We start from the raw sequence: 27,801 nt of genomic DNA, 5'->3' as shown, positions 1-27,801 counted from the left end.
ATATCCTAATTATAATTTAATGCCCCTAGACAACATATTAACATAAACTCTTCCCTTGAACACTTTTTCCCTTTTCCAAAAATAAAAAATCCCTTTACACTCAAACTCCAAATATCCTTAAATCCTTAACACTCAAATAAACCCTCTAACAAAATCAAGTAACACACAAACACAAAAAATAAATGTATAATGAAAAATTGTACTCGTAATGCAAATTTTCTTTGAAAATTTGATAAAGGTGCGTCAAAGAGATGGATAAATGTGGAAGAAAAAAGTAGAAAAATGATGGAAACTGAATATATGAACAAAATTAAGTATGAACAGTTTTTTTTAAAGATAACAAAAGTATGATTCAACCGGAGTAATAATTTTAAAATGTTCGTTGGAAATGAAGTAGGTGAAAATATGTATGAGATTTGTGAAATAAAATGCGATCCGAACCATAATTTAATCATGAATATCATTTTTTTATCATTAGTAACACTATTTTATTTATCCTTCAATCTACAACCTTAAGAATATATTAAAACCTTGCTCGACAGTTGGAATCTACAGGTTTAATCATTAAATCAGATGGCTTAATAGTATTAAATCGACGACTATCAACATTTCGCCAGGCAATTTTTGGTTTCATCATCGATTTTCTGTTCACCCTCATGCGTTTAATTACATAAAACCAATATTCAATGCTAAGAGTTATACACGCTAAAACTATACCCACAAAAATAACAATAAAAACACCACCAATATTTTCGATACTGATACCATCACTTTGATCAAGTATTTTTGGACAAATTTTTTTGTTGGGATTTTTATTCCACCATTTATCTTCCAAATGATCTAAAATTTGTTTTCTTTTTATTTGGATGATCCTAGAAGAATTCAAAATTAAATTAAAAGATGCGATTAAATTTTTTTTTAAATAATAAACATTATCTTAATAAATTCTTACGCATCGTTTAATTGAGTTCTCAGTGGAGAACCATTTTGAACTCCAAGACCATAAGGTTTCTTTGAAAATTCATCACCCACCATAATTATATCACAAGAAGTCATGGTCAAATATCTTATTTCAGCAGCATCACCAATCCATGCAAATTCTGATGTTTGTTCACTCGATAATCCTCGAACCCTATCTAGAGCTTCGTCACGAGTTGCAGGACATTTAGCTTCTTGCATAGCTTCAAACATTTTTGTATATTTGTCACTTACTGGATAATCCCAAACTGCTAGCTTAGCTCTTTCAACTTCAGATAAACTATCATTTAAACTCATATCTTTCCAAATTCTATATAATAAATATAAAATTATGAAATCATAACCAATATTTATATATTTATTAATATCTGATAACTATTTATACATACTCATAAAATTTATGCTCAATATTGGCCATTCTCTCGAAATATGTATATGCTTCAGAATCTTTTGTTGGAGCATATTGGATTTTGTACTGCTTACTAAGACCATCAAGTGATTCAATTGGAGTTTCTAATCTTGAAACAGTGAGGAAGGCAGCAAGATTAGCTGTATATGAAGCGATAATTATAAAACCAAACAACCACCAAGTTGCTGCAACTAATCTTCCTGAAAGATTTTTTGGAGCTTCTCCACCACCTTGAGGAGTTAAAGAAGTCATACAAAACCAAAGGCATTCTTTTAAATCAAATATTCTCTTTTCATCATCATCTTTATATTTTTCTTTATTATTTTGATAACTATAAGGTGAATACTTGTCAAAAATCCACATTAAAATACTTGTAAAAAAATATGAAGCTAAAATGCATAACCATACATTCTTTTCTAAGACTGTTAAGAATTTGAACAACGAAGTTTTAACTTTGGGTTTCATCATAAGGATTGAAATTCCTACATGTTTGTAAAATGGAATCGTGAAATCTATCACACTATCTCTTTCAGCCATTATGGAAAAAGATCCCAAAGCAATATCTGCACTTTTATTCATCAGCTCTGCTACCATTCCATTCCATTGACCGTCTGTTAAAGTACCATATTTTCCATCAGGGACTGCATAAAGGGTGTATGAAAAGTTCATGATCTTTTGGATTTCATTCAACATATCAATACAGTAACCTGACCATGTTTTACTTGAATTATCATACTGGACAAATGGTGGATTTATTACTACCACGATTCGATAGTTCATTGATACTTGATGTGTCTTTATTTCTTCTATTGAATTATTTTGAAACTGTAAGTACACATAAGGCTAATTTTTATAAGTAGAAATAGAAAAAAATTGTTTTTTATTTTTAAATAATACTTACTTCTATTTTAGAATCAATACCTGCTGACCAAGAACCAATCAGTTTTGAAGTCAACATGTGATTTGTCTTATCATTACTTAAGTAATTAATATCCATATCAAACTTAGCTTGATGATCTCCATTTGCATTACCCCATTGGAAATCAGCAAAAGTTGCTTTAAAATCTGAATTTGAAGTTACTTCTTTTAACTTGGATAGTAAATCTAAATTTCTAACTGGTGTATTAGTACCATTAAACTCTTCACAAGTAATATATTCAGGTTCTGTTGGCCAGAGATTTTCTTTCACAGCTAATCTCATAGCTTTAATACCAATCCTAATAAAATCATAATAAAAAGCAGACATAATATGAACTTCTTTAAATTTTGTATTGTTCATCAAAACTTTTATTTGATCTCGTTCTTTGTCAGTCACCTTAGGTTGGAATAACATTAGTGGTAGTTTAGGATTGGATTGTACGCTATTTAAATTTCCAATATTTTCATTATTCAAGCTAAAACTATACCAATTGTGAAACTCGGCAGCAAAGTTATTATCCATAGCAGTGTTAATTTGTTTAATGATAGTATCTATCTTGCCTAGGATAAAAAAATTTAAGAAATCCAATTTCCTTAGTTGCTTCAATTGTTCTAATATATCATCTTTTAATGATTGAGCTTTTACAATAACATATCTCTTTAACACATTTGCTAGTAAAGTCTTGTATTTAGTATCCATAGAAAAATTATCATCAAAAATGATTGCAGCATCACTAATATTTGCCTGCATTATTAGTAATCGGATTACATTTGGAATTAAATCTGCTGGTGGTTTCACTTGGACTAAATATTTTTCTCGATCTTTTGGTAAATTATTCCAATGTGTTAAATCTTCTCTTTCACCAAATTGTGCTGAAAATGTTGGTACTCCTACAGCTGCCGTAAAAATACGTACTATTTCACCACTAAAACCACTTCTAGTTGTATCTAGAACTAAATCTGGACGACCAATTTGATTTTGCACTGCATCATGCCAAGCACTACAGATGTTTGTAAGAGCTACTTTTGGATCAGATCCATTGATTTGAAGTACAACAATATTTTCTACTTCACCAGAATGAGAGCTTTTAATATCTGTCAATGTATAATTGATACTTTGATTTGTTTCTACATTTTCTACATCATTGATAACAACTACAAGAAAAAATATATATTAGCAATAAATTCATAATACTTATCAAAATGAACTTACATAAATTGATAGCTCTTGTCTGCTTTGAAATTGGTTTTTCTTGTCCATAACATACAAATGATCCTGACCAACTAATCAATGTTAAGATGATTATCCACCCTTTCATAATTGCAATCTTTCGTCATTAAGACACTTATAACTACTTAGAAATATTCAAGAATACTAAACTACAAAAATAAGTTTGTCGATTCGTTGCTTTAGGAACGACCCTTGTAATACGTTGTGTCATTTAGATCTCTTGTTGTCTCTTCACACCTTTTCTAGAGCACATTAAAATTGTATATCCTTATTTTTTATTCACTTAATAGCTTTTACAAATAGTGTTTAGTCAACTACATATAACTTTGTTAAGTGTCATGTGTAGATACGAGAATATTTAATGAGTCCTTGTCTATTGGTTGACCCTTGTTTGTATATTCCTCCCAGAAAGAGTCATGTGGGAATAGAGCTTACAAACACCCTTGTAATACAAGTAGAAAGTTTGTTGATTGCTTTATTGATAATTTAATCAATTTACTTGATCATAGGTATATTTTAAGTTTGATCAATATTTAATAATTATTATCATCGAATAATTATGCTTATGACTAGATTTTAGTAACTATTTCCTATAGGGAAATATTAATTATTTACGATCGATATGTATTTATTATGAACATTTATTATATATATTTTTAATTATATATAATTTATTATATAAAAATTGTAACAATTACATACAAACATTGTGTTAGTTAATTTGTTTTTTAAACAATTTTATAATCAAATTAAAACTCTAATTATTTTGAGTGTCTTGATGTAATTCAGAATTTTTTTTAACTCTTGAACGTAACTTAAGTGTTAAATTTTGTGATGTATTATTTTTTGGATGTATTTTATTCATTTCTAAACGTTTTTTCTCTTTCTGTTGTGGTTTATAACGATAAAACCAATATTCATAGGCCAAAGTAATACAAGCTAAAATTATTCCCATAAAAATAACAATAAATACACCACCAATATTTTGTATACTAATCCCATCATTTTGACTTTCTTCTTTTGAACATTTTTGTCTCTTTGGATTATCAGTCCACCATTTATTTTTTAGTGTTTCTAATTCTCGTTTATTCAAAAGTTTTAAAATACTGAAAAAAAATATTTTTTATTGGATTGTTATTATTAAATCATGATATTGGGAAAATTAAAAAATTTCTTACGCATTATTTATTTGATCTTTTAGAGGAGATCCTTCTTGGACAGCAATAGCATAAGGTTTCCTTGAAAACTCATCTCCAACCATTAGTAGATCACAAGTTGTCATGGCTAAGTATTTAATTTCAGTTGCATCACCAATAAAAGCGAATTCAGTTTTATCTTTTTCTGGTATCTGACGACGTACTCGTTTTAATGCTTCTTCTTTAGATTTTGGAAACCCTGCTACCTTCATTGCTTCAAACATCTTCGTGTACTTATTGCTTAAAGGATAATCCCAAACTGCGTATTTGAATTTCTCAGGTTCTTTTGAATCTATAGCCATGTCTTTCCAGATTCTATTTAATTAAATAAAATCCATGTTAGATAATTAAGAAAATAAATGTTACTTTAATAATATTAATGTCATACTTACTTATAAAATCGTTTTTCAATTGCAGACATTCTTTCAAAATATGTATACGCTTCAGATGGATATATAGGAGCATATTCTATTTTGTATTGATTGCTAAGATCGTCAAGTGATTCAACTGGAGTCTCTAGACGAGAAACAGTGAGAAAGGCAGCAAGATTAGCAGTATATGAAGCAATGATGATAAATCCAAATAACCACCAAACTGCAGCAACAAGTCTTCCTGACAGATTTTTTGGAGAATCTCCACCACCTTGGGGAGTTAAAGAAGTCATACAAAACCAGAGGCATTCTTTCAAATCAAATATTCTTTTCTCTTCAATATCATCTTTGTATTTTTCTTCATTATTATGGTAACTGTACGGCGACCATCGATCAAAAATCCACATCAGAAAACTTGTAAAAAAATAGGCACCCAAAATACATAGCCATACTTCGTTTTCTAGCACAGTCAGAAATTTAAATAGAGACGTTGGTGGTACTGGTTTGTACATCAAAATAGAAAGACCTACTAAATCATAATAGGGAACAGTAAAATCGACAACATTTTCTCTTTCAGCCATAACTGATAATGTTCCAATTGCAATGTCTGCTTTCTTTTTTATCAGTTCTCCAATCATTCCATTCCAAGTTCCATCTGATTCATTCATTGCACCAAATTTTCCATCTGGTGCTGCATAAATTTCATACTCAAAGAATAATATGTTAGATATTTTGTCTAACAAATCGATGGAGTAGCCAAACCATCGATCATTTTCAGGATCATATTCCACAAAAGGTGGAACTTCCACTGTTACCACACGAAAACTTGTTACTGCTGTATGATTACGTACAATATCGAGGTTTTCTTCTGGAATCTGCAAATGAAAAATATCTAACATTATTCTATAAATAATAATTTAATATATATAGATATTTATTTTTTTAATTTAAAAAAATTACGTAAAATCGTGAATGAGAGCTTGGTTTCCATTCTCCCACATATGTTGTTTTGGAAATTTGGCCATTAATAATAGTACTCATTTGTATTTGCATTTCAAAAGAAGCTTGATGAGAATACGTACGATAATCAGTCCACAAAAAAAAATTAGACGACGAAGAAATATTTCGTAATATGTTTAGCAAATCAAAGTTCCTTTGGGGTATATCTACAGAATTTAAACTGAGAAGATAAGTCATATTGAAATAAGATGGTTCTAAAGACCATAAACCTTCATTTACTGCCTGTTTCATAGCTTCAAAAGCAAGTTGAGCACATTCATAATAAAAAGCCGATGTTATTAAGGGTGTCATTATTGATCCTTTTTTTGTAAGCTTATGATACTGTTTTAGAGAAATATTTGTAAGATTTGGCTTGAAAAATAGCACAGTGACATTTGAACAATTACATTGAGGAACAAACTCATGGTCTAAAGTTATTGCATACCAGCCATATTTTCGACCAACATAATTAAGTTCTCCCGCAATCTCAAGATAATTGCAAATAGTTTCTTTTTCGCCCAAGACAAAAAAATTTACAATATCTAATCGTCGAAGTTGTTGCATTTGATCTTTAATTTCATTATTTTTGTTATTTTTAGCCTTTACTATCACATGTCTTGTAGGAATATTTAATAATAAATCCTTGTATTTATGATCCATGACGAAATGATTATCAAATATAATTGCTGCATTACTTATATTCATAGTAGATGCTAATTTCTGAACTGCATAAGGTACTAAGTCAGCAGGTGGTTTTATTGAAACGAGAAATGGTTTTTTTCTATGTGTTTTAAAAGAATCTAAATCACTTGCTTCACCAAAACGAACTGCAAATGTAGGAATAGAGAATACTGCGGTGAAAGCATATATTACTTCACTTGCGGTGCTACTACGCGTGATGTCTAGAATTAAATCTGGAGCATTATTTTTTTCCAAGTTTTCATTCCATATGTGATCAATATAGTGCAACAACTCTTCACCACTTGTCGCATTTATATTAAAAGTGAAATAATTCAATTCACCAGTCTTTTCCATGATTGTTTTCAAAGCAGCGTCAACACTGTCGTCTATAACTTGATTATCTCTTTCAGTAAACACAACTGAAAATATAAATAGAAAAAATGGAATTCGTCAAACTAATTATTACTTGAATATCATCAAAATAGAACAAAAAAATTTTCAAATAATCCAGTTAATGAAACTTACAGATTCGAAGTGGTCTTCTGTCGTGTTTTGATACATTCTTTTCTTGTGCTTTAGTAATTAAGATACTTATTGTTAGAATTAACGTAAAAATTATAGCTTTTGTTGCCATTTATTTAAATATTTTTTTGGAGTTTACAACACAAACTAACCATTTGAATAATCAACTAAAACTGAATGATAGTTTTACTGTTTATGTGTGATTTCAGAAATGTTATGTATTTTTACTGCGTCATTTCTTATATGTCTTTTTTGTAGTAATTGTATTTTCTGAACTCATCAAAATTTAATAACCCTTCTTTCCCACCTTTGCGTTGTATTTTTGTGTAAATACAGTCTAGCCTTAATATTTTATCAAGTACTCTTTGTCAATATCAGAAAACCTGTATTTATTCAAACATAATCAGAAGGGTAAGAGATAGATGGGTAAGATAGAGATAGATGTAAAAATAATTTAGTATCATCGTTGGGTAGTGAATAAATCATATGCTAGATATTAGAATCAGTTTATCGGATCAAGTAGGATTAGTTTTAGTTTATCAGCTATCTTTTGTTATTGTGTACAATTTTATTTAGAAAATAGTTAGAACAAATCAAAATTTACATTTGATTGAATTGCTTTCATTCTTCATAAATATTTTTGTAAACACGTCAAAATAAATTCCATACAATTTTGAAAAATATTTTCGAATCAAAATATTAAAACTTAGAATCTTAAAATTGTGTATGGATGTAAGATAAAATACAATTTACTCAATCATAATTCTACATTTATGAAATTTTTAATATAAAGAAGAATCAATGCGTATCTCATTGGAATATTCTAATATTACACTTTGACCATCAAATAATTGACGATGTAGATAAAAATCACACAATACACGGTCCATTTGATCAGTTATCAATTCTCCGGTATCATGATAAAAAATTCTCAATTTAACTGCATTTGGTATGTTATTTGAATTCTTCACTCCCAAGAATTCAGCCATTGTATCGATAACCTTGCCAATTGTCCAGATGTTGCTTACAAAAACAGCAATCGGATTATATTTATGCGATGGTTGTAAAGGTGGATAAACAAGAAAATATCGTCGATCCTGCATTGGTATTGCTCTGGAACCTATAGCTCTACCTTTTATTTTCATTAGTTGAATCTAAAAATGAAGAACAAATTTATACGTGACTATAATAATTAATAACGGTCGAATGAATATTATTGTGAAACAAATACAGCGTTATTAATCAATTCATTATTTCCTTTTCTTTTGTTTGATTTTAGTTAACCCTGAATAACATTTACCTTGTTTGCCATGGGAGTATTTCTGGATCTTTGAAAATTCCTGCTTAATTCTGCATCAATAGCACTTTTAGCAGCCGCATATTGTTCTTGTGGTCTATTCCAATTTAATGCTTCATTAGCAAGTTGCTGTTGACTTTTTCCATAACATCCATGATGACGATGAGATATGCAGAAATGATGTTGACAATTAAGACAATTCATGGCAATAGGAGAAGTTATGTTGCATTGTGGTATCGAGCAGACAAAATAATTGTTACACGTATTCCCAGGTTCTGTCAGGATATGGTCTGGATTTCTAGCACAATTATGTGCATAAACATTGAAATGACTTTTGCAATATATTCCACAGCAGTAAAAACACGGAGTTGATAAGAAATCATTTTGTTTACAATTTTCTACAAAACACTGAATGCCCAGATCAGGAAACTCCATGGTTAAGTATAAAATATTGTTAAAACCACTTTAATTATTACGTAAACTTATTTTAATTATTTAAAATGAATAAATAAATCTTCAATTGTGCGATGGTGTAGGCGAATGGAGATGATTTTCACTAAAAGTTCCGAGAGCTAAGTTATTCCACTTTTGTTCTAATTCCTTCAACGTCATGTGCGAATCACCATTATCGCTCTCAGGATCGGGCAATTCTGATGACGGAACCACAATGTCATCAACTGGCAGCTTTTCTTTTCGCCAAGCTTCATCAATAATGTCTAAAAGCCTACCATCACCAATTACTTGACTGTCCATTTTATTATTCTGACACTATACAAAAGTTGTACACTGTACAAAATTTTTTTTGTTATTCCCGCACTTATTTGAATTAATATTAAGTAAATTTTGATGAATATTTATTTGATTTTATTGAAATTATTGCTAAATAAATGTAAAAATAGAGACTGTGCTATTTCACTCAATGCTATAATGGCTACCACATTCGTGATAAAACAGAATAAATTTTGTTTAGTGTCGGTAATCGTCATGATGCATTATCGACAAGAATATATGTATAGTTTGTGTAGGAATAAATAATGAAGTTATAAATCACGAATAACAATTGGATAAATAAAAATTTTTTTTTATTTTTCCGATTTTTACACATTTTGCGATTTAATTTTTAATTTCATTTACTTTGCGGCGGCTTTTCCTTTAGCAGGGGCTGGTTTAGCAGCTGGTTTTTTGGTAACCTTAGCTTTTTTAGGTTTTGCTGCTTTCAAGCTAATAAGCTGTTTCTTTCTTCGCTCCAACAATTTACTGGTTTTTACTGCTGGAGATGACGCCGGCAATTCAATCTAAAAACGAGTAAATTTTATTTAATAGAGTCTATTTTTCATTCAGTTTTTTCTTGTGAATAATTAAAATTAAATTAATACTTACACCCCTCTTCTTAGCAAGAGCCAGTTCTCGCTCGCGAGCTCTTTTCTCAGCTGTTAAGATAGCTGCACGTTTCAATACTGCAGCATAGGGGTTAAGCTTCATCATAGCCCGAGTGTTGTTCAATGGATTCAATTTCTTCACACGTCTAACAACCTTCTTTCTGCAAGATCAATCAATATTAAATTATTAAATATTCTCTCTAATTTGCTAATTCATTTTATGAAATAAATATTGTATCAGAAATGGTTAAAAGTATCGTCAATGTTAATCAGCAACACGGACCAAAAATAATCATCATATTTTTTCAGTAAAATCTAGTTTAAAAAAAAAAAAAAAACCAAAATATTACCTAGGAGCTCTGAGAACTTTTTGAATTTCATCAGACTTCAGAAGTTTTGTTAAATCGGTATTAGCCATTTTAGGGAATGGCAAGTTGTACCCTTTCTTAAGTTTAGACTCCTTACGCCATGTTCCATAAAGAGCATCAAGCTTATCAAAGGCAGATTTAGTCCAAATAATGAATCTACCTACATGACCACCAGGAGCGAGTTTTAATAAATTCATCTTGTTGATGTTCATGACATCAACTCCTGGAATGTTACGGAATGCTTTCCGTATGCCCTATAAAAACATGCTATCATGAGTCTTCAAATAATTTTTATCAATAATTTTATTGGTTTATAATTAATTTATTATTTACTTTATCTTGTCCATAAATGATCAAAGGTCCTCGGCGTTGGATGCGTCGACGATTTCGCATTTTACCTTTTCCTGCACGGAAGCGTTGAGATTTATATACCTAAAACAAGTTGAACACTAAAATTTAGAAATTATTTTAAATTATAAATCCATACAAAGTAGATATTATTACGATTAATAGTGTGCGGAAAATATGTCTCAGGCAAAACAAAAAGATTATAGACTGAAACGCCTTATCTCCAAATTACTATAGCACCTGATAGGAACGCTCGGGTAAATCATTTACTGAACGTGGACATTTCGACAGTGCAAAATATTTTTTTATCACATCTACTTTGAAACAAAAAATAGCTTACCTTTTGGATGTCATTCCATGCCTTGATGCGTCTAAGAAAGATAACAGCTTGCTTAGTCTTATTGTATTCCTGGATTTTATCAGAAACTACCAAAGGAAACTCCGGTACTTCTTGAATCATATGTCCTGCACAAATAAAATCAACCAAATTAATTCAATACTCTTGTTACCACTTGCTTGATATAAAATAATCGTAGAAAAATGGTTGAATATCAGGTAAAAAGCTTTTGTTTTGTAATCAAGATAATTTCATAAACACGGACCAAAAGCAAATCATCATTTACAAATTATATTTACAAAAAAAGTGATATGTTATAAGGAGTATTATATAAATTATTACCTTTTGATTGAACTAAAGCAGGAACACCAGAAGCAGCAACAGCCGAAACAAGAGCATAACGTTTCTGGTTAATGTTAACACGTCTATGCCAACGGCGCCAGGGTTTAGTTGGCGCGAACATGCGTCCACCACGACACATGTTACCAAAAGCTCCCTGTCCCGATCGGTGAGTACCACCACCACGAACACGAGGAATACGAGCTACGGCACGTCCAGTTCCCCATGATTCAGCAGAAGTCTGGTGACCTTAAAATAAATATAAATGATTAAATTTTTTTCTGTTTAAGCGATAATTAGATTTCTTATCACGATAGCAATACATTTGTTTTTCTTTAGAAAGTAGGAATTACGATGATTATTAAGTTTAACATTTTCCATAAAAATTAATTACCAGCTTCTTTGAATACGCAGTAAGGTTGTCTCTTATTTTTAGAGATTTGCTGATGAATGAAATTCACGATATCCGGACGAATAGGAGCCTTGAAGATAGACGGAAGAGAAATAGTATCCTCCGTAGGCTCATTTTTTTCACTGTAAACAGTGACCAACGGTCTTGCTATTGACAACGCCTAGAATAAAGATAAATATTTAAATTAATTTTTCATCTTTTTTTTAATTAACAACACCATGAATAATTGTTTACTGTAGGTGTGATTCAATGGATTAATAAACTGTATTCAAAAATGGCGACACACACAAGGCATTGGCAGATGTTCTCAACAAAAAAATATTAAGAATCAATCTTGTTTATAAAATGAATAAAAAAATATTGATCTTTTTAAAATTAAAAAAAAAAAAATAAAAGATTATTTACTCATTTACCGTTAATAATGTTAGGACGTTAAATGTATCTCATTAGACAAAACTAAGGTTACACGTGGTCAGGACAATACAGTTCTACTGTGTCAAGGGTTATTTTACACAAATAACGTAAGAATTTGTGTAAAAACTCATAAATAATTGTTTAGATGCATATTAGATAGTTTAATTGATTAAATTAAATATGTAAACATACCATTATGCGTTTTTTTCACTACTTTTAGCGCTACAAAATGCAACGCGAGCACATGAGCTTGCCCGGTTGATGAAGGAAGAGACCCTGAACGGATATCACGTGACCAACGTGATCGACGCATGCGCAAGATACTCCAATTTACTTCAAGACATTTCCACAAGCAGCAGCACATTATTTGTATACATTTGAGAACTGTTTTTATTACATTCAAAATACAAAGATCATATTATTAAAAATTGAATTATTATAAAAATGGCAGGAGAAGTTGTAGTAGATGCTTTACCATACATTGACCAAGGATACGATGAACCAGGAGTCAGAGAAGCGGTATGGAGCATCAGCTTATTCATTTTTTACTCCAATTAAAATACTTTTAGGTTATAATCAAAGTATTTGTTGACAAAATTTATTTTTTATTAATTTTTTATATGTAGGCTTTGGCTATGGTTGAAGAAGAAACAAGACGTTATAGGCCAACAAAAAATTATTTAGAGCATTTACCTCCTTTAAATATCAATGGTTTTGAAACAGAAGTTATGAAGCATGAATTTGAAAGGATGCAAAATCGGTTACCTATGGATGTTTTGAGTATGAAACGTTATGAATTACCTCCTCCACCTCCTGGAAAAATGAATGATCTTGCTGCGTGGAATGAAAGCGTTGAAAATAGTTGTGCACAATTAGAACATCAAGCTACTCGGTATTTAAGATCTCTAATTCTTTAAATAAAATTGATTGTCTATTAATTTTAATTGAGAGCATTGATTGTCTATTCATTTCTTATTTTAGAATCTGTAACTTAGAATTAATGATGGACTATGGATGTGAAGCTTGGAAATCTTATTTAGAAATCATTGCTCAATTAGTAAATCAAGCACAAAAACAAATTCAGGCTCTTCGTAAACAAATACAAGAAGTTAATTGGCAGCGAAAGTCAATGCAAACCCAGGGAGGAGAGAAACTTCGTGTTTTGGAAGCACAGTGGGTTGGTTTAGTATCAAAAAATTATGAAATCGAACAAGCTTGTGTACATTTGGAAGAAGAAATACATCGAATAAAGATGTCAAAAGGTGAATCTGTAGAAATAAATGATGTACCGAGTGAAGAACAAGAACCTGAAATTCCACCAACCAGTGCAACTGATACTATGGCGATGGAACTTGATAGACACGAAGAAAATCCTGAACAAGTTAATGAATAATTATTTATAATATTGTATTACGAATTAGAAATTAAAATTACCACTGATTAGCAACAAAAATTTCAATCATTTTATAGATTTCTAATAATTCTTGATCATTAAGTTTTAAAATTTCACCACATTAAATTAATAAAGCACAATTTATTAAATGTTCTACAATTATCACGCATCATAGATAATTTTTCAGCTCACAATATACATATTTACATAACAAACATCGTTATAGAGTTCATAAGTAATAATAAATAAGCTACATATGTAATAATAATTTTTTTTAATCTGGAATATTTTTTTAATTTTTGCACCATAAAATTTCTCAATTGTATAAAATTGTTAAGCATTAATTTGCAATAATTAAGGTACAAGCAAGGATTTTTTAAGCATTTCTAAAGCCTATTAATTAATTAATTAAGTAAAAAAATACATCAATTTTTTTTTAAATAGGCGACAGGATTTTCTCTCATTTTTTTTGCTATCTAGATTAAATTCAAGAGGTATCTGTCATTAATTTAATGAACTCTGAGTAAAAGAGTATCATAATGATGTTTCACTAGCTCCAGAACTCTGTGATTGGAGAGGAAGACTTCCTTTATAAGTTGCAGCTTCTTCTTCAAGCATAGCTATCTTTTGCTTTAATAGTTTTACCTGAAACAATAATCATTTTTCTAAATTAAAAAAATAATCAGGATGATCTTAGGTATTTCGAATTTTATGTGTATGTATAAAATTAATTTTATTGCGCAGACTCCGTCACTGTGGACTCAATCAGATACCAGAATAGACAGTCTTTGAGGTTATCTGTTAAATCGCATGTTTGAAAAAGCTTATTTGTAAAGTTTTACTGAATAAATGACGTTATTTTACAGTAAAACATTAGCTAAAATTGCCAAAAAGTGGCCAGGACGTAAAATACTTGGACCTTATCGTTTTCTTCCAATATTTTTTATCAGTGGAGCTGCGTTGGAATTTTTTATGATCAATTGGCGAGTTGGAGAGGTTAATTTTTATAAAACTTTCAAAAAAAGACAAGTTGAAGAGCTTGTTAAAATGAAACTTGAAGCAAAAAACTTCGAAAAGCAATCAGCACGTCAATAATCAAGTAAATTAAATGAACTTGTTTCATTAAACCATGAGTTCATTTGCTTATATGAGATTTTTCATAACTGGATTGCTGACAGCATTTGCTGGAGCACAAACTGTTCATATGATTTATAAACCTATGGATGATTTGGATCTACTAGTCGAGGAAGAAATGAAGAAACGGATGAAGACAATTAATGAATGAAAAAACAATATAGAAAGTTCTCTATTATTTTTGCTTTTAGAGCTGTTTTAGATTGTTACTGAAGTTATTGTTAGTAAAGTTAAATTGAATATTAATTAAATAAATAATAGAATGATTTTTAATTTTATTTACCTGAGTCACATTTCTTTCCACCATTCCTAGCATTTGTTGCTCTAACTTTTTCAGTCTAGTTTGATACTTTTTCTTCGATTTTTCTAATGTTTGCACGAGAGCTCTATAAATTTAAATAAATTGAATCAATTAAAAAAACATTGCCATTATAATGTTTAAACTTAAATACTTTCATACAATCGTCCCATAATTAAACGAATTATTTACATTAAGAATTTATGACTAAAGATAGCAACTTAAATAGGCTTATTTTCACTAATTAAAAATATTTTTTTACCCATTAGCCATCTTCAAGTCGTTAATAAGCTCAGCAGACTGTTGATGGCGAAGTTCAGAATTTTTTGTTACTTTTTCTAGAGTTGCAACCAGTTCTCTGAGTCTCTCTTTGAGTCTTGCTTCTCTTGCAAGAACTTCAATAAATTCAGACTCTATCCCTTCGTTATCTGTATCGCTAAATCGGTGGTCTTTATTACTAGCCATTGCCAGCATGGCTTCAGTGTCACTCAACTGATCTTGGAGATGTTGAATGGCTGTTTGTTGTGCTGCTATTTGAGCATCTCGTGCACTCAACTTCAATTCGATATTTGATCGTTCTTTTTCTAATAAAAAAACTCGTGCACGTAATTCAGCTTTGTCTTCTCTCATAGCCATTAATTCTTGCATTAGCACAGCAGTCTCTAAATCTAATTTACGTGCTTCTGCTAACGATATTGCATTTTTTGAGTTGAATGGCTCCACATGTACTGATTCAAGCTCTACTGCGGTTGAACGAACCATGGCACGATCATTTTTTAATTTGCTAATGTGTCGACGAAGCCTTTGCTCGTCATCTACAGACCAAGAAACCTCTGAACTGCAAACAAAAAAATTAACAAATATCGTATAATTATCAAATAAATATAGTTAGCGGAAGAAGTGCATTTATTATTTATAAAAATAAAAAAAAAACTTACTCATCTGATAATATAATACTATCTTCCCATGGAGCCATATAAATTGTAGACTCATTTTCCAACTTTTTAAGTACATGATAAGCAACATTCTCTGCGGTTTTTCTGTTATCGATCGTCATACTATTTCTGTCGGAAGAAAGCGCGATTTCGGTCTCCAAAAGTGCTACAAGAACGTCGTAAGCTTCAATAGCACGATCACTAAATGTAAGCGCAAGTTTAAGTGCTATTGCATTAGACTCGTATTTCCCTACTAAGAGGCTCAACCTAAAAACCACCAAAAATTTTCAAATTATTAAATATTTTATATAAAAAACGTACATTAATAAGTAATTACGGATAAATCCGGTAATCAATTTTTTAAATAGATTACTCAATTGAAAGAAAAAAAATATCTATAGATGAAAATTAAGCATTAGCATCGATTAAAAATTAATCTGAATAGAATTATTGGTCGAACCTGTCACACTGTGCTTTGCTTTCATGCAAAGTTAAAGCTAGAACTGTATTATTAGCTCGTGCATGTTCAAGTCTGCTATTGAGTCTCTCAGTTTCCACTTCAAACTGCTTCTCCGAGCCATTAAGCTCTTGTATATTTGACTGTTCTAATAAATCAGATACTAAATGTTCAGCTATCATCGTAGAACACACTCCTAAATTTGTTATATCAGGTCCAGTGATGTGTCTTTCATCAGTTCGACGGAGTTTGACTCTCTCTGCCATTTTAAGAATTGGAGCTTCATCTCTGCATATATTCTTCGACGAAGGGGGGCTGCAAGGGAGGCAATAATGGTGAACATGGAGTGGTTAAAGGCTCTGGAGAACTCAAATTTCCTCGCTAGGATTAAAAAAAAAAGTTCATATCTATATTGTGTTCATTCAAGTATGAGAATATTTTAAGAGAATTTTGTAAAAATGATTTATTGTTATAAGTACCCTATGGTCTCTTTTAGGTGAATCACAGTTAGAAACTAGTCCATGATGATTATTTGGTTCATTATGGCCTTTACATTGCGCAAGCTGTGCTTGTAAAGCGCTTATTTCAGCTCGTAGAGCGTTGACTTCTTCTTGAAGTGTTGCTACAGCGACACTTTGGCAAGATACTTCTCCTTGAGTAGGCTCTGGGGTTGGTAAAGCTGCCGGGCTGTCGGTATCTCGGTCATGTTCTCTGTCATTCTAATGATTAATTACCAGAAAAAAAAAATTATATAAAAATCTTGTTTTTCAAATTTTTTTTCATTATATAATTCATGGTTGGTTAAGGGTAAAAAAAAAAACTAAAATAAAATTAAAATTTTCTTTAACAAAGTCAAGCACTTGTAAAATCTTTCAATTATATTATTTTGAATGAAGGAAAACTATTTTAATTACTACCTCATTTTTTTTGGTTAATAATTTTTTAAAATACTGTTTTCAAGTAAAACTATTCATTTCCTAATTAGTATGATAAAATTTTCTGTGTGTATATATTTATATTAATTAATAATCTATTATTAATTTAATATTACTGAAAAACTAAAAAAATTTCAATGTTTCTTGATTTTAATAATCAGAACGATAAAAAATTGGATAGGAAATTATTTTTTTCTGTATATATATATATATATATAAATTAGAAAATTGATAAGGTACCCCTGTAGGTTGAGGCAAATTTTCAATCTCTTCACCGGAACTTGAATCCGCATCACCCAAGGTCCGATCACCATCACCTTGAATTTCCCCGCCACCTTCACTTTCCTCCACGGGGTTTGTAATTGAATCTTCAGCATCTCTGCTAGTTTCAACTTCTAGACAAATTATTTCAACATTAAATTATTTTGCAGACAATTTGGTTTGTCAAAAAATAGCATGAATTTTTTTTTAATTATCTTTAATAAAATACTTAAATAAGTTTCCTATTTGTTTGATAAATAGCAATAAAAAAAATTCATTTCAAACAGTAGCTTTTGAGATTACTTCGCATAATTATTAAGCTAATTAATTATTCTGAAGATTATTAAAAAAATGAGTTTATAATAATTAATTTATCATCATAAAAAATTATAGTTATTACCTGACTCATCTTCTTCAGCAATAACATTTGTTCTATGTCTCTCAAGCTGCCTACTAAGCTCAGCGATAACTGAATGAAGTTCAGTAAGTCTTTCTTCGTGTCTAATTGCTTGTTGCTCAGCACGTTGTTCAGCTCGTACAGCTTGAGCTTCAGCTCTTATCAGAGCTGCATCTGCAACTTCTTTGGCTCGGGTTGCAGATAAAAGTCGAGCATTTAGTTCAGCTACTTCAGATCTCAGGGATGATAAAGCTGCGGCATGGAGCTGGAATAAACAATAACAGATTAATAAACAAGAAAATTTAGTTAAATATTTTTCAACAAAATTGTTATTCATTTTTCATTTCATGAATAAAATATGCTTTTGTTAATCAATTACATCCTATCCTGTAGATACGTGATCTACTGTATAATTAAATAATCTCTTCTAAGAACTACAAAGTAGAGATACATTTAATTTACAATAATAATCTCTAGATAAATTGGATAATTAAGGTAAAGATTGTCTATAATAATATGGTTTATTTACTAATTGAGAACATCAGTTTGATTTATAATAATATAAATGATATAAGTACTCTTTTATTTAGATCAGGTGTAATATAAGCTGACCATGAATTGAAAATTTATATTTTAAAGGTAAACAACAAATAGAATAATGGAGTTGTCTTCATTACGTGCAACGTAGTGTGTCGGTCACATGTAATGGTTAATAATTACATAATTATTTCAGAAGAGTAGGGAATAGCCTATAAAAATAATGCACTACATCCGTTATGCATCTTTTGCCTCTTGCTATTTTCAATAAAACATCATTGTCGAATTTTAAAAGAGTGGTTTAAGTTGGAATTCAGTGTAAGAAAAATAATAACTAATATATATTTTTCTGTTATTGTTGCATTATATTAAATTGTTTGTATTGTTTTTAGGAAGCAGTAAATAAGTGATCAATATGAAGAAATTTTTGATAATAATGGTTGTTGTTTTAATAACCATAATTGGTGAATCAAAAGCAGATGATGAGTATATTCATCTTCCAGGAAAAAGTTGTGACGATGCTCCATCATGTCCTGATAATCGTCCATGTGTAATGGCACCACCAAAGTGTAATGTTGGAACTTGCGGAAAAGATCCAGTTCCCACATGTGGACCAAAACCGTAAATTCTTTGTTCCTATATTTTTCAAACTACTTTGAACTTCTAATCGAGTAATTTTTACAAAAATATAAAATAAATAATAATATCTAACTGAACTAATGATGATGATTGTTTGAGAGTAGAATAATATAATTTTGATCAAATAAGATTAAATTATCAAAAGTTTGTTTATTATATAACTTGTTTTATGAATAAAAAATTTTTACTATTGTAGTAGAATAATTTGATAAAATTTTTATCGATATTTGTTCATACTTATATAAGCTTTGAAATTTGTAATTGTTTGAAAGAAAAAATATTGTAACACAATGCAAAGAACTAAATAATGAATGGCCTTTATTGTATACAACCTTGGATTTTAACTACGTTGTTAAAGTATAATCCTCAATCATCATAAAATATCTAAAATCATAATTGAAAAAAGAAATGTTAATAATGTGTTTTTTTTTAGAAATTTTAGCTTAATTGAGCCTGAATTAATAACATCAATCATCAATTGAGTTTTAATTTTTAACCTTTTTATGATGTTTTTGCAACATCACCATCAAAATTGAGTAATTAATTTTACTATTTTATGACTACTTTTGAATTAGCTGATGCTAAATCAACAGAAAATAAAATTAATCGTTTAACATGATACTAAAAGTGTTTTTTTCAATTAGGCCTGGTATGTGACCTTTTTATTATTCATCTTAGAATAATTGTTTATATTTAATATAATTTTAGACGAATTATCAACATGAAGAAATTTTTGATAATAATGGTTACTTTTTTAATGACCACAATTAGTGAATGAAAAGCAGATGACGACGATGTTATTTATCTTCCCAGTAAGAAAAAATTGTGAAGAAGCTCCACCGTGGTTTGATAATTATCCATGTGTTATGACATTACCGAAGTGTAAATCTGGAACATGTGGAAAAGTTCCAATTCCCACATGTGGATCGGCACGGTGAATTTTTTGTTTCAAGAATTTTGTTAGAATCCCATAACTCGACCTTTTATCAATTAATTAATCTTCAAAAAAGGTTGTATCTTTGATTGTTTGTTAATCAATTTCTAATGTCTTTTTCTGATAAAAACTTTCAAATAAATTAATTCGATGAAGTTGAATTTTCCGTATCTATTATAATTGAATTTAGATCATATGAATTTGAATAAATTTGAATAGAGCATAATTATAAATGTCTCGACATTTCTACGAATTTAAATTATGTTACACCCAACTATCGATTAACTGTCCAACTATTTGAACGACAAGTGGAAGTAGACACGTGATAGAAGGAATCAAAGGTAAATTGGAAATTAAATAATCGAATGAGTAAACCAAGCTGAATATTTATGATACATTTAACTTGGTAGGAAAATATTGTGTATAATGAATTTGGGATTTGAATAGAATATTTTCTACTTCAGTAATCTATATTTCAACAAATAATATTAAATCTCTATTATCTCTTAAACAAAGCAAAATCATTTGTGAAAGATAATTGACTGTTTTGCATAGAAAATGCTTTTGTTTTCACTAAACTTACATCATGGTCTTGAAGACCATTACTATCAATATGAACAGGCACCACTCGATCATTATTAGTGTCCCTTTCACCAGAACAACAAAACCAAGATCTTGATTTCATCACGTCTTGTCGATTGTTATCATCATGACTATCATCAAAATCATCATCATCATCATCATCAGCAGCACAATGTTGAATAAAATCATTTTCATCGTCATAATTATTATTTGTCGTACAATTAATATAAACTAAACTATCACGTTTTGAAAGTCGCTCAACAGATTCTTTTAAATAATTTACATCACATTTACCATAACTATTCAAAATATTTGTATGAATTTTCGCAACACTATCACTTTGCCGACGACTTCGTGGCAGTTGGTAATTATCAAAATAATCCCGTGACTCCACCGAGTCATTGTTTTTCAATAATGGAAATCCCGCCACTTTGAAAACTGTCTGAAAACTATTTAACTAATTAGCTCATTTCAAAGCTAATTAATAAATGCTACCATTAAAATTAAAAACAAACTTCAAGTTTGAAAACTATTAAACAATAAGCAGCTTTAAAATTAATAAACGTTATCCAATATCTACTTTTCTTCTTCAATAAATTTATCAATGTTGAAAATTGATTATTAGCAAATAGAAAAATATTTTTCAACTTATTTATCAATATCGGTTTTTCAATTTATACCTCATTGAAAATAATTAATCTGTCAAAATTGTTATTTGTTATTACTTATTATATCTTCATGTAAACATCGAGAGTACAATTTGTAACAAGCTAAGTATAGATGATTACACAACTGTAATAATTTCATTGACTTACAGTCAATTAGTCTTTTACTTGTTAGTCATTAAATTCTTGTAATTAAGCATGAACATAGTTGAATTATTGTGCTTGATTATTAATTTATATCTTTTATTTATAAAATATCGATTCCATGTAGTAATTAGGATATTGTGCAAACATAAAATGGATGTAAAAGTCTTGAGTGATATATTATATTTATATACAGTAAGAAAAAAAAAGCAATGAAGGATAAAAGCTATTGGTTATTCTGTATCTTATTCGCAGATTGAATTAAACGTAAAAGGAAACTTGTTTTTCGATCCTCTTGTTCGATCGTAAATTAATTAACGACTTAAAGGCAATAATTACTACTAAAAGCAGTGTAACTTTGCGGAAAATGTTGTAATTATTTTTAGAAAATGCAGAAAGTTATTTTTCAAATAGAAAAGAAGGATAAGCTTAACGTCAATAAATTAAAAAAAGAAAATAAAATTTTATTACAAGGAAAGATTAATTCTGACTGAGCTATAAAAAAATGAACAATAATTATAATAATAAATGAAAAAAATATAAAAAGCAAAAAAAAATGTCGATGAAAAGAAGCTTTGAATTGATGCAAATAAAAGAGAAAATAAAATCCGGAGAAAAGGGATTTGTTCTATATGATAATGATTAATTAAAAAGTCAACATTGTTCTTGTATTAAATAACTTAATTCGCTAAGTCAATAAATGGGTCTTTAGGTTAGTGTTGACTGTTGACAAACAAAATAATCGATTCTTATTTAGCATTGTATATAGAGGTTAGATCAATAAAGCATTGAATTTCAATTTAAGTAAATGTTCACAATGAAGAAATGAAATTGTATTTGTTGACAAAAAGAATCCAAGAAAGGGTCGTCTCGTCTTCAAGTTATATAATTTATGATGACCAATTTATTGATGGAATCAATATTAAATAGATTGCTTTTTCTGATTCTATGAAGCTTTGGATTATTTCAAATAGCACATTTAGTGATGTAGCAGTTGCTTTAGGTAGACAGTGAAAAAAAAAACACTAGACTTAATGGAGCCGGAATGACAATGAACACTAACTGGCGTACTAGAAAGTATAAAGGCTGCAGTAATTCGACGAACGGATGGCACAAATAATAATTGGAAATTTCATTTATTTAATGCTACTTTAGATTTGATGTTAAAGCTTGATCTATTTTAATTTTGATCTTTGAACCAATTTTGACAGAACTGAAGTCTAGATATTTCATTATGATATTTAATCAATGAGAAAATAATTATTTAAAAAATTACTATTTGTTTAATAGATAGAGAACTTGAATAAAATATAATTTGTTAAATTCTTTGTATCAATATAAAGAATTTCAACGTAAAAGTTTAAATGAAAACTTGAAATTTGTTCTAAAATTTAAACAATTTTTAGTTATTAATTTTTTTTTACAATCACAATATTAAAAATTATTTTCAACTTTAATAATGATTCATTAAATAGTTAATGATATTTCAAAACTTTGGAGTATTGAAATAATGAAGATACGCGAGTATGAAGGTTCGATGACAGACTGACTGGTTTACGACACGAGTACTACGGACACTATCAGAGACAGCATGTACATCTTCTACTGGATGGAGCATTGCAGAAGGTGGAGGAAGGGTAGGAAGAAAACCGGCGCCAGTCGTGGAAGCGTCATACACCAGTAAACCACTGGCGCAAACGCAGGAACGTGAACTACATCACCATATTTACTACAGACACCAAGCAATATTGCAACCCGGGGATGGCGCCAAGAAGCTTTTCTATTTTTTTCCTATTTATTCTAGTTATTTTCGCATGAATTCCTATGTTTTCTAACTTCACTATTATTCCCACATGAGGAACATTCTATAGTGAAACAAATTGCATAATTTCACGTTTCAATATCACTCAATTACGTCCGTTTTAATTGGTTACCAATTAAATTTTTTAGTACTCTACTTTTGTAAACAATACTGGTATTTCTCTATTATCTGTATCTTGTTATTTACTATTACCAGGCTTAGGTATATTTGAAACAACAACTCGCTTTTTTTACTCTTTGGTAATCAGTATTCATTGATCTATTACCAGGATTATAATTATGGTGTGATATAACTATTCTTTGCCATTTGTATCCATTAAAGTCAAATCAAACATTCTACATTCCATCAAAAGCTTCTAGAGAATCGATTCCAAGAATCCCAAGTTATACAAGTTTAACACTTCGTGCCGAGTAAATCTGAGGGTTGAAAATCATCCCTTTCTCACTCACCCTCCTGTCTCTTCGTATAAACTAGTTGAAAATCTAAAGTCTCTTCTATTCAAGAAGTGTCTTAAAAGTTTGATCATTTTTATTAGTCATTTTTCTGATGAATACTATTTTTTTGTTATAATTCGTTTCTTTTACATATTCTTCAAAACTTGATAATTAGAATATTTAAGATATCCAGAATAAATGATCATTTTATATTCTTTTTTAAATATAACTTTGAAACGATACGGATTTATGAAGAGAAGTTTTGAAGGCTTAGATGGATTAAAATGAATGAATAAGTAGAAACATAATAGTCAGACATATTACGATGAACTCAAAAAGTTATGTCTATATACTATCCATCATAATAAGATTTCAATAATTTTCAATAATTGAGTTTATATTAGATTAATGATAACATAATCTAGGAAATATATTCCATTACCTTATTGGCGAGATCTAACATATTTCCGGTACCCCCAGCAGCTGCTTCGACGAGTTTTTGAAGTGATTGCGGTTCAGGGGATAAATCACGAGCTCCACTATCAAACTCCCAGCTCTCATGTCGTCCTGATATTGTTCCTACGTTATTTATTTATGTTTAAGTATTTATTTATATATTTTCTTATAAAATAAGTTTTATTGATTAAAAAAAAAACAATTTAAAAACTTTATTAAACATTCTTTTATCCATTATAATAAATATTAAATATTTGTAAATATTTCATCTTATTCCATTAAAATATTTCACGTAGCAATTGAAAAGAATTTAGTGATGAAGAAACAAAATTTAAAGTTTAATTGAAACGTTAAAATAAAAAATAAAACATATTTAACATTCTTGATAATAAAAAAGAAAGTTAGGGAACAAATACCTAGACTGTTATCGCTGCTAGTTGGTAGATATTCTGAAGTATGAGTATTATGAGAGTTGGTCCTGCTTTTGCCAGATTTAAGAGCTTCTATTTCCGGTCTTAAAGCAAGTCTTCGTCTGAGAAATTCTTGATAAGATATTCGGCCGTTTTCATCAGCTCCAAGTTCTCTCATCAATTCCTCCACAGAATCCTCCAGGTTTAATTCCCGACAAACAGTCAATAAGTCTTGGCTGTAATGAGTAAATAAAAAGTTAAAAAACTACTTTCTATAGACAAAAGTATATTTGAAATCGATAATTATACAAGTCAAATAGTGAATTAATACAGAGAAGTATGTAAATAATTACGTAATAATTATTTGACAAAAGATTGTGTGAAATATGATTATAAAATAAATTTAAGTGTCAAATATTTACAATGACGTTAGAAATTAATGAGCGAAAACTAATGTCTGAAAAAAGGAAATAAAAAGAAAAAAACCATTGAAAATTGCGAGAAGTGTTAAAGAGATCAGAAAAAACGAAAAGTGGATGTAAGGGAAGTGTGGAGTGGATATCATTAATTAAAATGTAAACGTTAACGTGATTACTGCGTTGCAATAAAATGCAGAGACGTGGGTAATTCGTGCTGAAAAAACTCTGTTATTTTACTCATAAAAATCTCATTGCGTTAGTATAAAAATTTTATAAGTATCGCAGACATTTATTGTAATTTATCATTTGATTTATTTTATATTACTTTCTCATCATTGTTTATAAATAATTATTGGAGACCTTCATAATTATTATCTCATTGATCAAACGTAAATAATTACAAAAGATTTAATAATTGGTTGCGAAAGTTGAACGGCAAATTAATCAAACACAAAAGTTTTATGTATTAATGCTTGATTAAATAAATAAACAATTGAACTAGATGATATCAATTAGCAAAGAAGCATTATTTCTATTTAAATAAAATTAAAATCAAGATAAGCAGGTAAAAATATTAAAGTAAGTATTTGATGTTTGACAATTCTCTTTTAAAATTCATACTCTACATTATTCCTTTGATTTCACCTGAAAGTCTAATGTGTAAAAGAAAGATCTTATTTTCCATTTTTTTTTGCTCTTAATTTTTTTTTACATCTTATTCTTCCTTTGCTCCTTTTTCACTTCGGCTATCCTTTTCTTATCCCTTAATTGGCACTCTTTTAATATAATTATAACAGAAATACTTTTTAGCTTTTTTTTTATTCTCATTTCTGTCTTTTCATATTTCAAGGGTTGATATCCTTAAGTGTCAAGTAAACAGAGTTCTTCAAGTACGTTTTATCTTTACTTAATTACTTACAACAATCTTTATTAAGTATTTTTTTTTTCCAAAAAATAAGCATCAATGTTTTTGAATGAACTTATTTGATTAAGTAGCTAAGAAATAGAGCCCTTTCGTAGATAATTATTTATGACTTTTTCTCATCTTTCTGAAATATAAAGAAATTCTAACAAACCTGTCAATAAATCCATCGCCATCTCCGTCGCAAGCTTGGAAGAGTTTTTTTACTCGTTCCTCGTCGCAGATGGAGCCTGCTTCACTTTCAGCATCTGCTGTTTGGGACATTCTTTATTACGTGTTGTTTAAATTTGCCATAATAGCGATTTTTCTTGCTAAAATAATGGAAATATTCTTCTTCTATATTTGTAGCATCATAAAGATTTATTTCCTTGTTTTTGTAACGATTAACACTTTTAATTATATTTAATATTTATTGCCGAATCTTTGGGGTGGAAATTCACTTTTATTATTTCAGACACTCCCTTTTATAATAAATATTTAAAGCGCAAAAAATATGAATCCTCTGTCACCGGTCTTAGTTTTTATATTCACTTGTTAAGTACTATTCCATAGTCACTCAAAAAGTTTTTGGAGTTCAAAGTATTTAAACGTCATCTAAGATAGTACAGTTGGTAAAATGTTAATAAATCACTTTCATATAAAAAGCCGACAATTCGGTAATCTTTGGTAGTATTATGAATTAACATAAAATAAGTATATTCTTCATGAACAACAAATCATAACCTAAAATTAAGATAAACTTGTAAGGTGTAAAGGTGAACGTACTAAAAAAGTATCGATTTTGTTGATTTACTAAATAGTCAAAGATTGTCGTAAAGAAGTAAAAATACTTTTACAGTAAACGCCATCTTAATTCGGATACCCCCACTTTTCTTCGAAAAACATTGAAAGGAAATTGAGGGCAGAATTTTACTTTAATGCCATCTATTGGGCAGCAGAGAAAAGACTGTGAGAATAATTTGTTGAAGGAAGTGTCGCCATCTGAACCCGGAGAAACGAAAATGAACCAAGGTCGTTTCTCTGTTGGTATAACAGGGTTTTGTTTAGATAATAAATCGTGATTTTAGTAGAATTTATATTATATAAATTTATAATATCTAAAAGGATATAAAGTGTGTATGAAGGTCTTTGATTAGCCACAATAATGTTGTTAATATTGAATACTAAATTTATACTTAAAGTTTGATTTGGTTTGACGGCGAAAAATCTTAAAATTTTGAATGAGGGTGAATCGCAGAATCATCAACATTGGAAAGGTATTGATGCAACCTATCATTTAGAAAATTAATTGTCGCACTCGTAATATAAGATCAAATTGAAATTTACTCTGATTATAGCATAAATTATGCTTCAATTATGAATTTAAATAGAGCATTAGAAAACTCACTATTGTGGATCCATTGATATCCATTAACTTTCTCCCTCTAGTCTAGATCTTTTGATTGAGCCCTAGATAAACTTTATATCATCATTAGCATAGACGTTATGTATATTTTTTTGCATACTGCAGATTTTCGCAAATATCTTGGGCTCTCTCAATATTCTATCTGACTTAAATCATAAAAAAAAATAGTTCTAGTTGATTGTATAAATAAATTGACTGGTTTGAGTCATCATATTTGGTATATTTGGATGGTTATAATTGGCTGAAACATATAGTATAAGAATGGTGGAACAAAGTTGCTTCATCGCCATTCAATATTATTTGCATATGTTGATTGAATAAAATAATAACAAGTTAACAAAAAGTTACTTCAGCTTGGAGCAAACTAATTTAACTTTCAATAGCTATGAAGTTGGTATAAGAATGAAAGCGAAAAATTGTAAG

At 29.4% G+C, this 27,801-nt stretch overlaps 7 protein-coding genes and 1 non-coding gene across 9 annotated transcripts; 1 reads left to right on the top strand and 7 right to left on the bottom strand.

The window, feature by feature from the left end:
* Positions 1-501: 501 nt before the first annotated feature.
* LOC118072967 (ionotropic receptor 25a-like) lies at positions 502-3,902 on the bottom strand. 2 transcript variants are annotated; one of them, XM_035093178.1, is made up of 5 exons: positions 3,519-3,902; positions 2,289-3,460; positions 1,368-2,230; positions 953-1,288; positions 502-872 (listed from the first exon to the last, which is right to left on the bottom strand). In XM_035093178.1, the coding sequence occupies exons 1-5, from the start codon at positions 3,622-3,624 to the stop codon at positions 524-526; spliced, it is 2,826 nt and encodes a 941-aa protein (XP_034949069.1). In that variant the 5' UTR covers positions 3,625-3,902; the 3' UTR covers positions 502-523. The 2 variants fall into 2 exon arrangements, with proteins under 2 accessions (XP_034949069.1, XP_034949070.1); XM_035093179.1 differs by having other exon boundaries at positions 1,368-2,212.
* A 355-nt stretch (positions 3,903-4,257) lies between these two features.
* Positions 4,258-7,928, bottom strand: LOC118072631 (ionotropic receptor 25a-like). Its single transcript, XM_035092650.1, has 5 exons — positions 7,309-7,928; positions 6,064-7,202; positions 5,125-5,978; positions 4,715-5,047; positions 4,258-4,642 (listed from the first exon to the last, which is right to left on the bottom strand). Exons 1-5 carry the CDS (start codon positions 7,415-7,417, stop codon positions 4,294-4,296), a joined length of 2,784 nt encoding a protein of 927 aa, XP_034948541.1. The 5' UTR covers positions 7,418-7,928; the 3' UTR covers positions 4,258-4,293.
* A 143-nt stretch (positions 7,929-8,071) lies between these two features.
* Positions 8,072-9,074, bottom strand: LOC118072632 (AN1-type zinc finger protein 1-like). Its single transcript, XM_035092651.1, has 2 exons — positions 8,606-9,074; positions 8,072-8,459 (listed from the first exon to the last, which is right to left on the bottom strand). The coding sequence occupies exons 1-2, from the start codon at positions 9,035-9,037 to the stop codon at positions 8,088-8,090; spliced, it is 804 nt and encodes a 267-aa protein (XP_034948542.1). The 5' UTR covers positions 9,038-9,074; the 3' UTR covers positions 8,072-8,087.
* Positions 9,075-9,081: 7 nt separating this feature from the next.
* On the bottom strand, positions 9,082-9,543 carry LOC118072633 (anaphase-promoting complex subunit 13). The gene has a single exon (XM_035092652.1). The coding sequence runs from the start codon at positions 9,353-9,355 to the stop codon at positions 9,119-9,121; it is 237 nt and encodes a 78-aa protein (XP_034948543.1). The 5' UTR covers positions 9,356-9,543; the 3' UTR covers positions 9,082-9,118.
* A 125-nt stretch (positions 9,544-9,668) lies between these two features.
* RpL4 (ribosomal protein L4) lies at positions 9,669-12,520 on the bottom strand. The gene is made up of 8 exons (XM_035092870.1): positions 12,392-12,520; positions 11,768-11,945; positions 11,377-11,622; positions 11,038-11,162; positions 10,683-10,781; positions 10,332-10,603; positions 9,983-10,142; positions 9,669-9,897 (listed from the first exon to the last, which is right to left on the bottom strand). Exons 1-8 carry the CDS (start codon positions 12,392-12,394, stop codon positions 9,733-9,735), a joined length of 1,248 nt encoding a protein of 415 aa, XP_034948761.1. The 5' UTR covers positions 12,395-12,520; the 3' UTR covers positions 9,669-9,732.
* LOC118073046 (small nucleolar RNA SNORD18) lies at positions 11,245-11,321 on the bottom strand. Its single transcript, XR_004691065.1, has one exon. It is a non-coding gene; the product is annotated as a small nucleolar RNA SNORD18 (small nucleolar RNA).
* A 40-nt stretch (positions 12,521-12,560) lies between the features above and the next one.
* Positions 12,561-13,652, top strand: BCAS2 (BCAS2 pre-mRNA processing factor). Its single transcript, XM_035092696.1, has 3 exons — positions 12,561-12,718; positions 12,826-13,091; positions 13,181-13,652. The coding sequence occupies exons 1-3, from the start codon at positions 12,644-12,646 to the stop codon at positions 13,590-13,592; spliced, it is 753 nt and encodes a 250-aa protein (XP_034948587.1). The 5' UTR covers positions 12,561-12,643; the 3' UTR covers positions 13,593-13,652.
* An 85-nt stretch (positions 13,653-13,737) lies between these two features.
* LOC118072660 (colorectal mutant cancer protein) lies at positions 13,738-26,825 on the bottom strand. Its single transcript, XM_035092695.1, is given in 12 exon segments — positions 13,738-14,237; positions 15,010-15,112; positions 15,287-15,862; positions 15,963-16,226; positions 16,420-16,730; positions 16,732-16,797; positions 16,896-17,135; positions 17,592-17,746; positions 18,013-18,274; positions 24,209-24,345; positions 24,639-24,868; positions 26,128-26,825. Coding segments are annotated over 12 exon segments (2,565 nt in total). The 5' UTR covers positions 26,238-26,825; the 3' UTR covers positions 13,738-14,126.
* Positions 26,826-27,801: the final 976 nt, after the last annotated feature.

Source organism: Chelonus insularis, unplaced genomic scaffold (genome assembly GCF_013357705.1).
Source record: "Chelonus insularis isolate UGA/USDA-ARS -01 unplaced genomic scaffold, ASM1335770v1 contig_94_pilon, whole genome shotgun sequence".
In the NCBI taxonomy this organism is placed as follows: domain Eukaryota; kingdom Metazoa; phylum Arthropoda; class Insecta; order Hymenoptera; family Braconidae; genus Chelonus; species Chelonus insularis.
The sequence above is the reverse complement of the archived record's forward strand: the minus strand, read 5'-3'. Positions and strand labels throughout refer to the sequence as shown.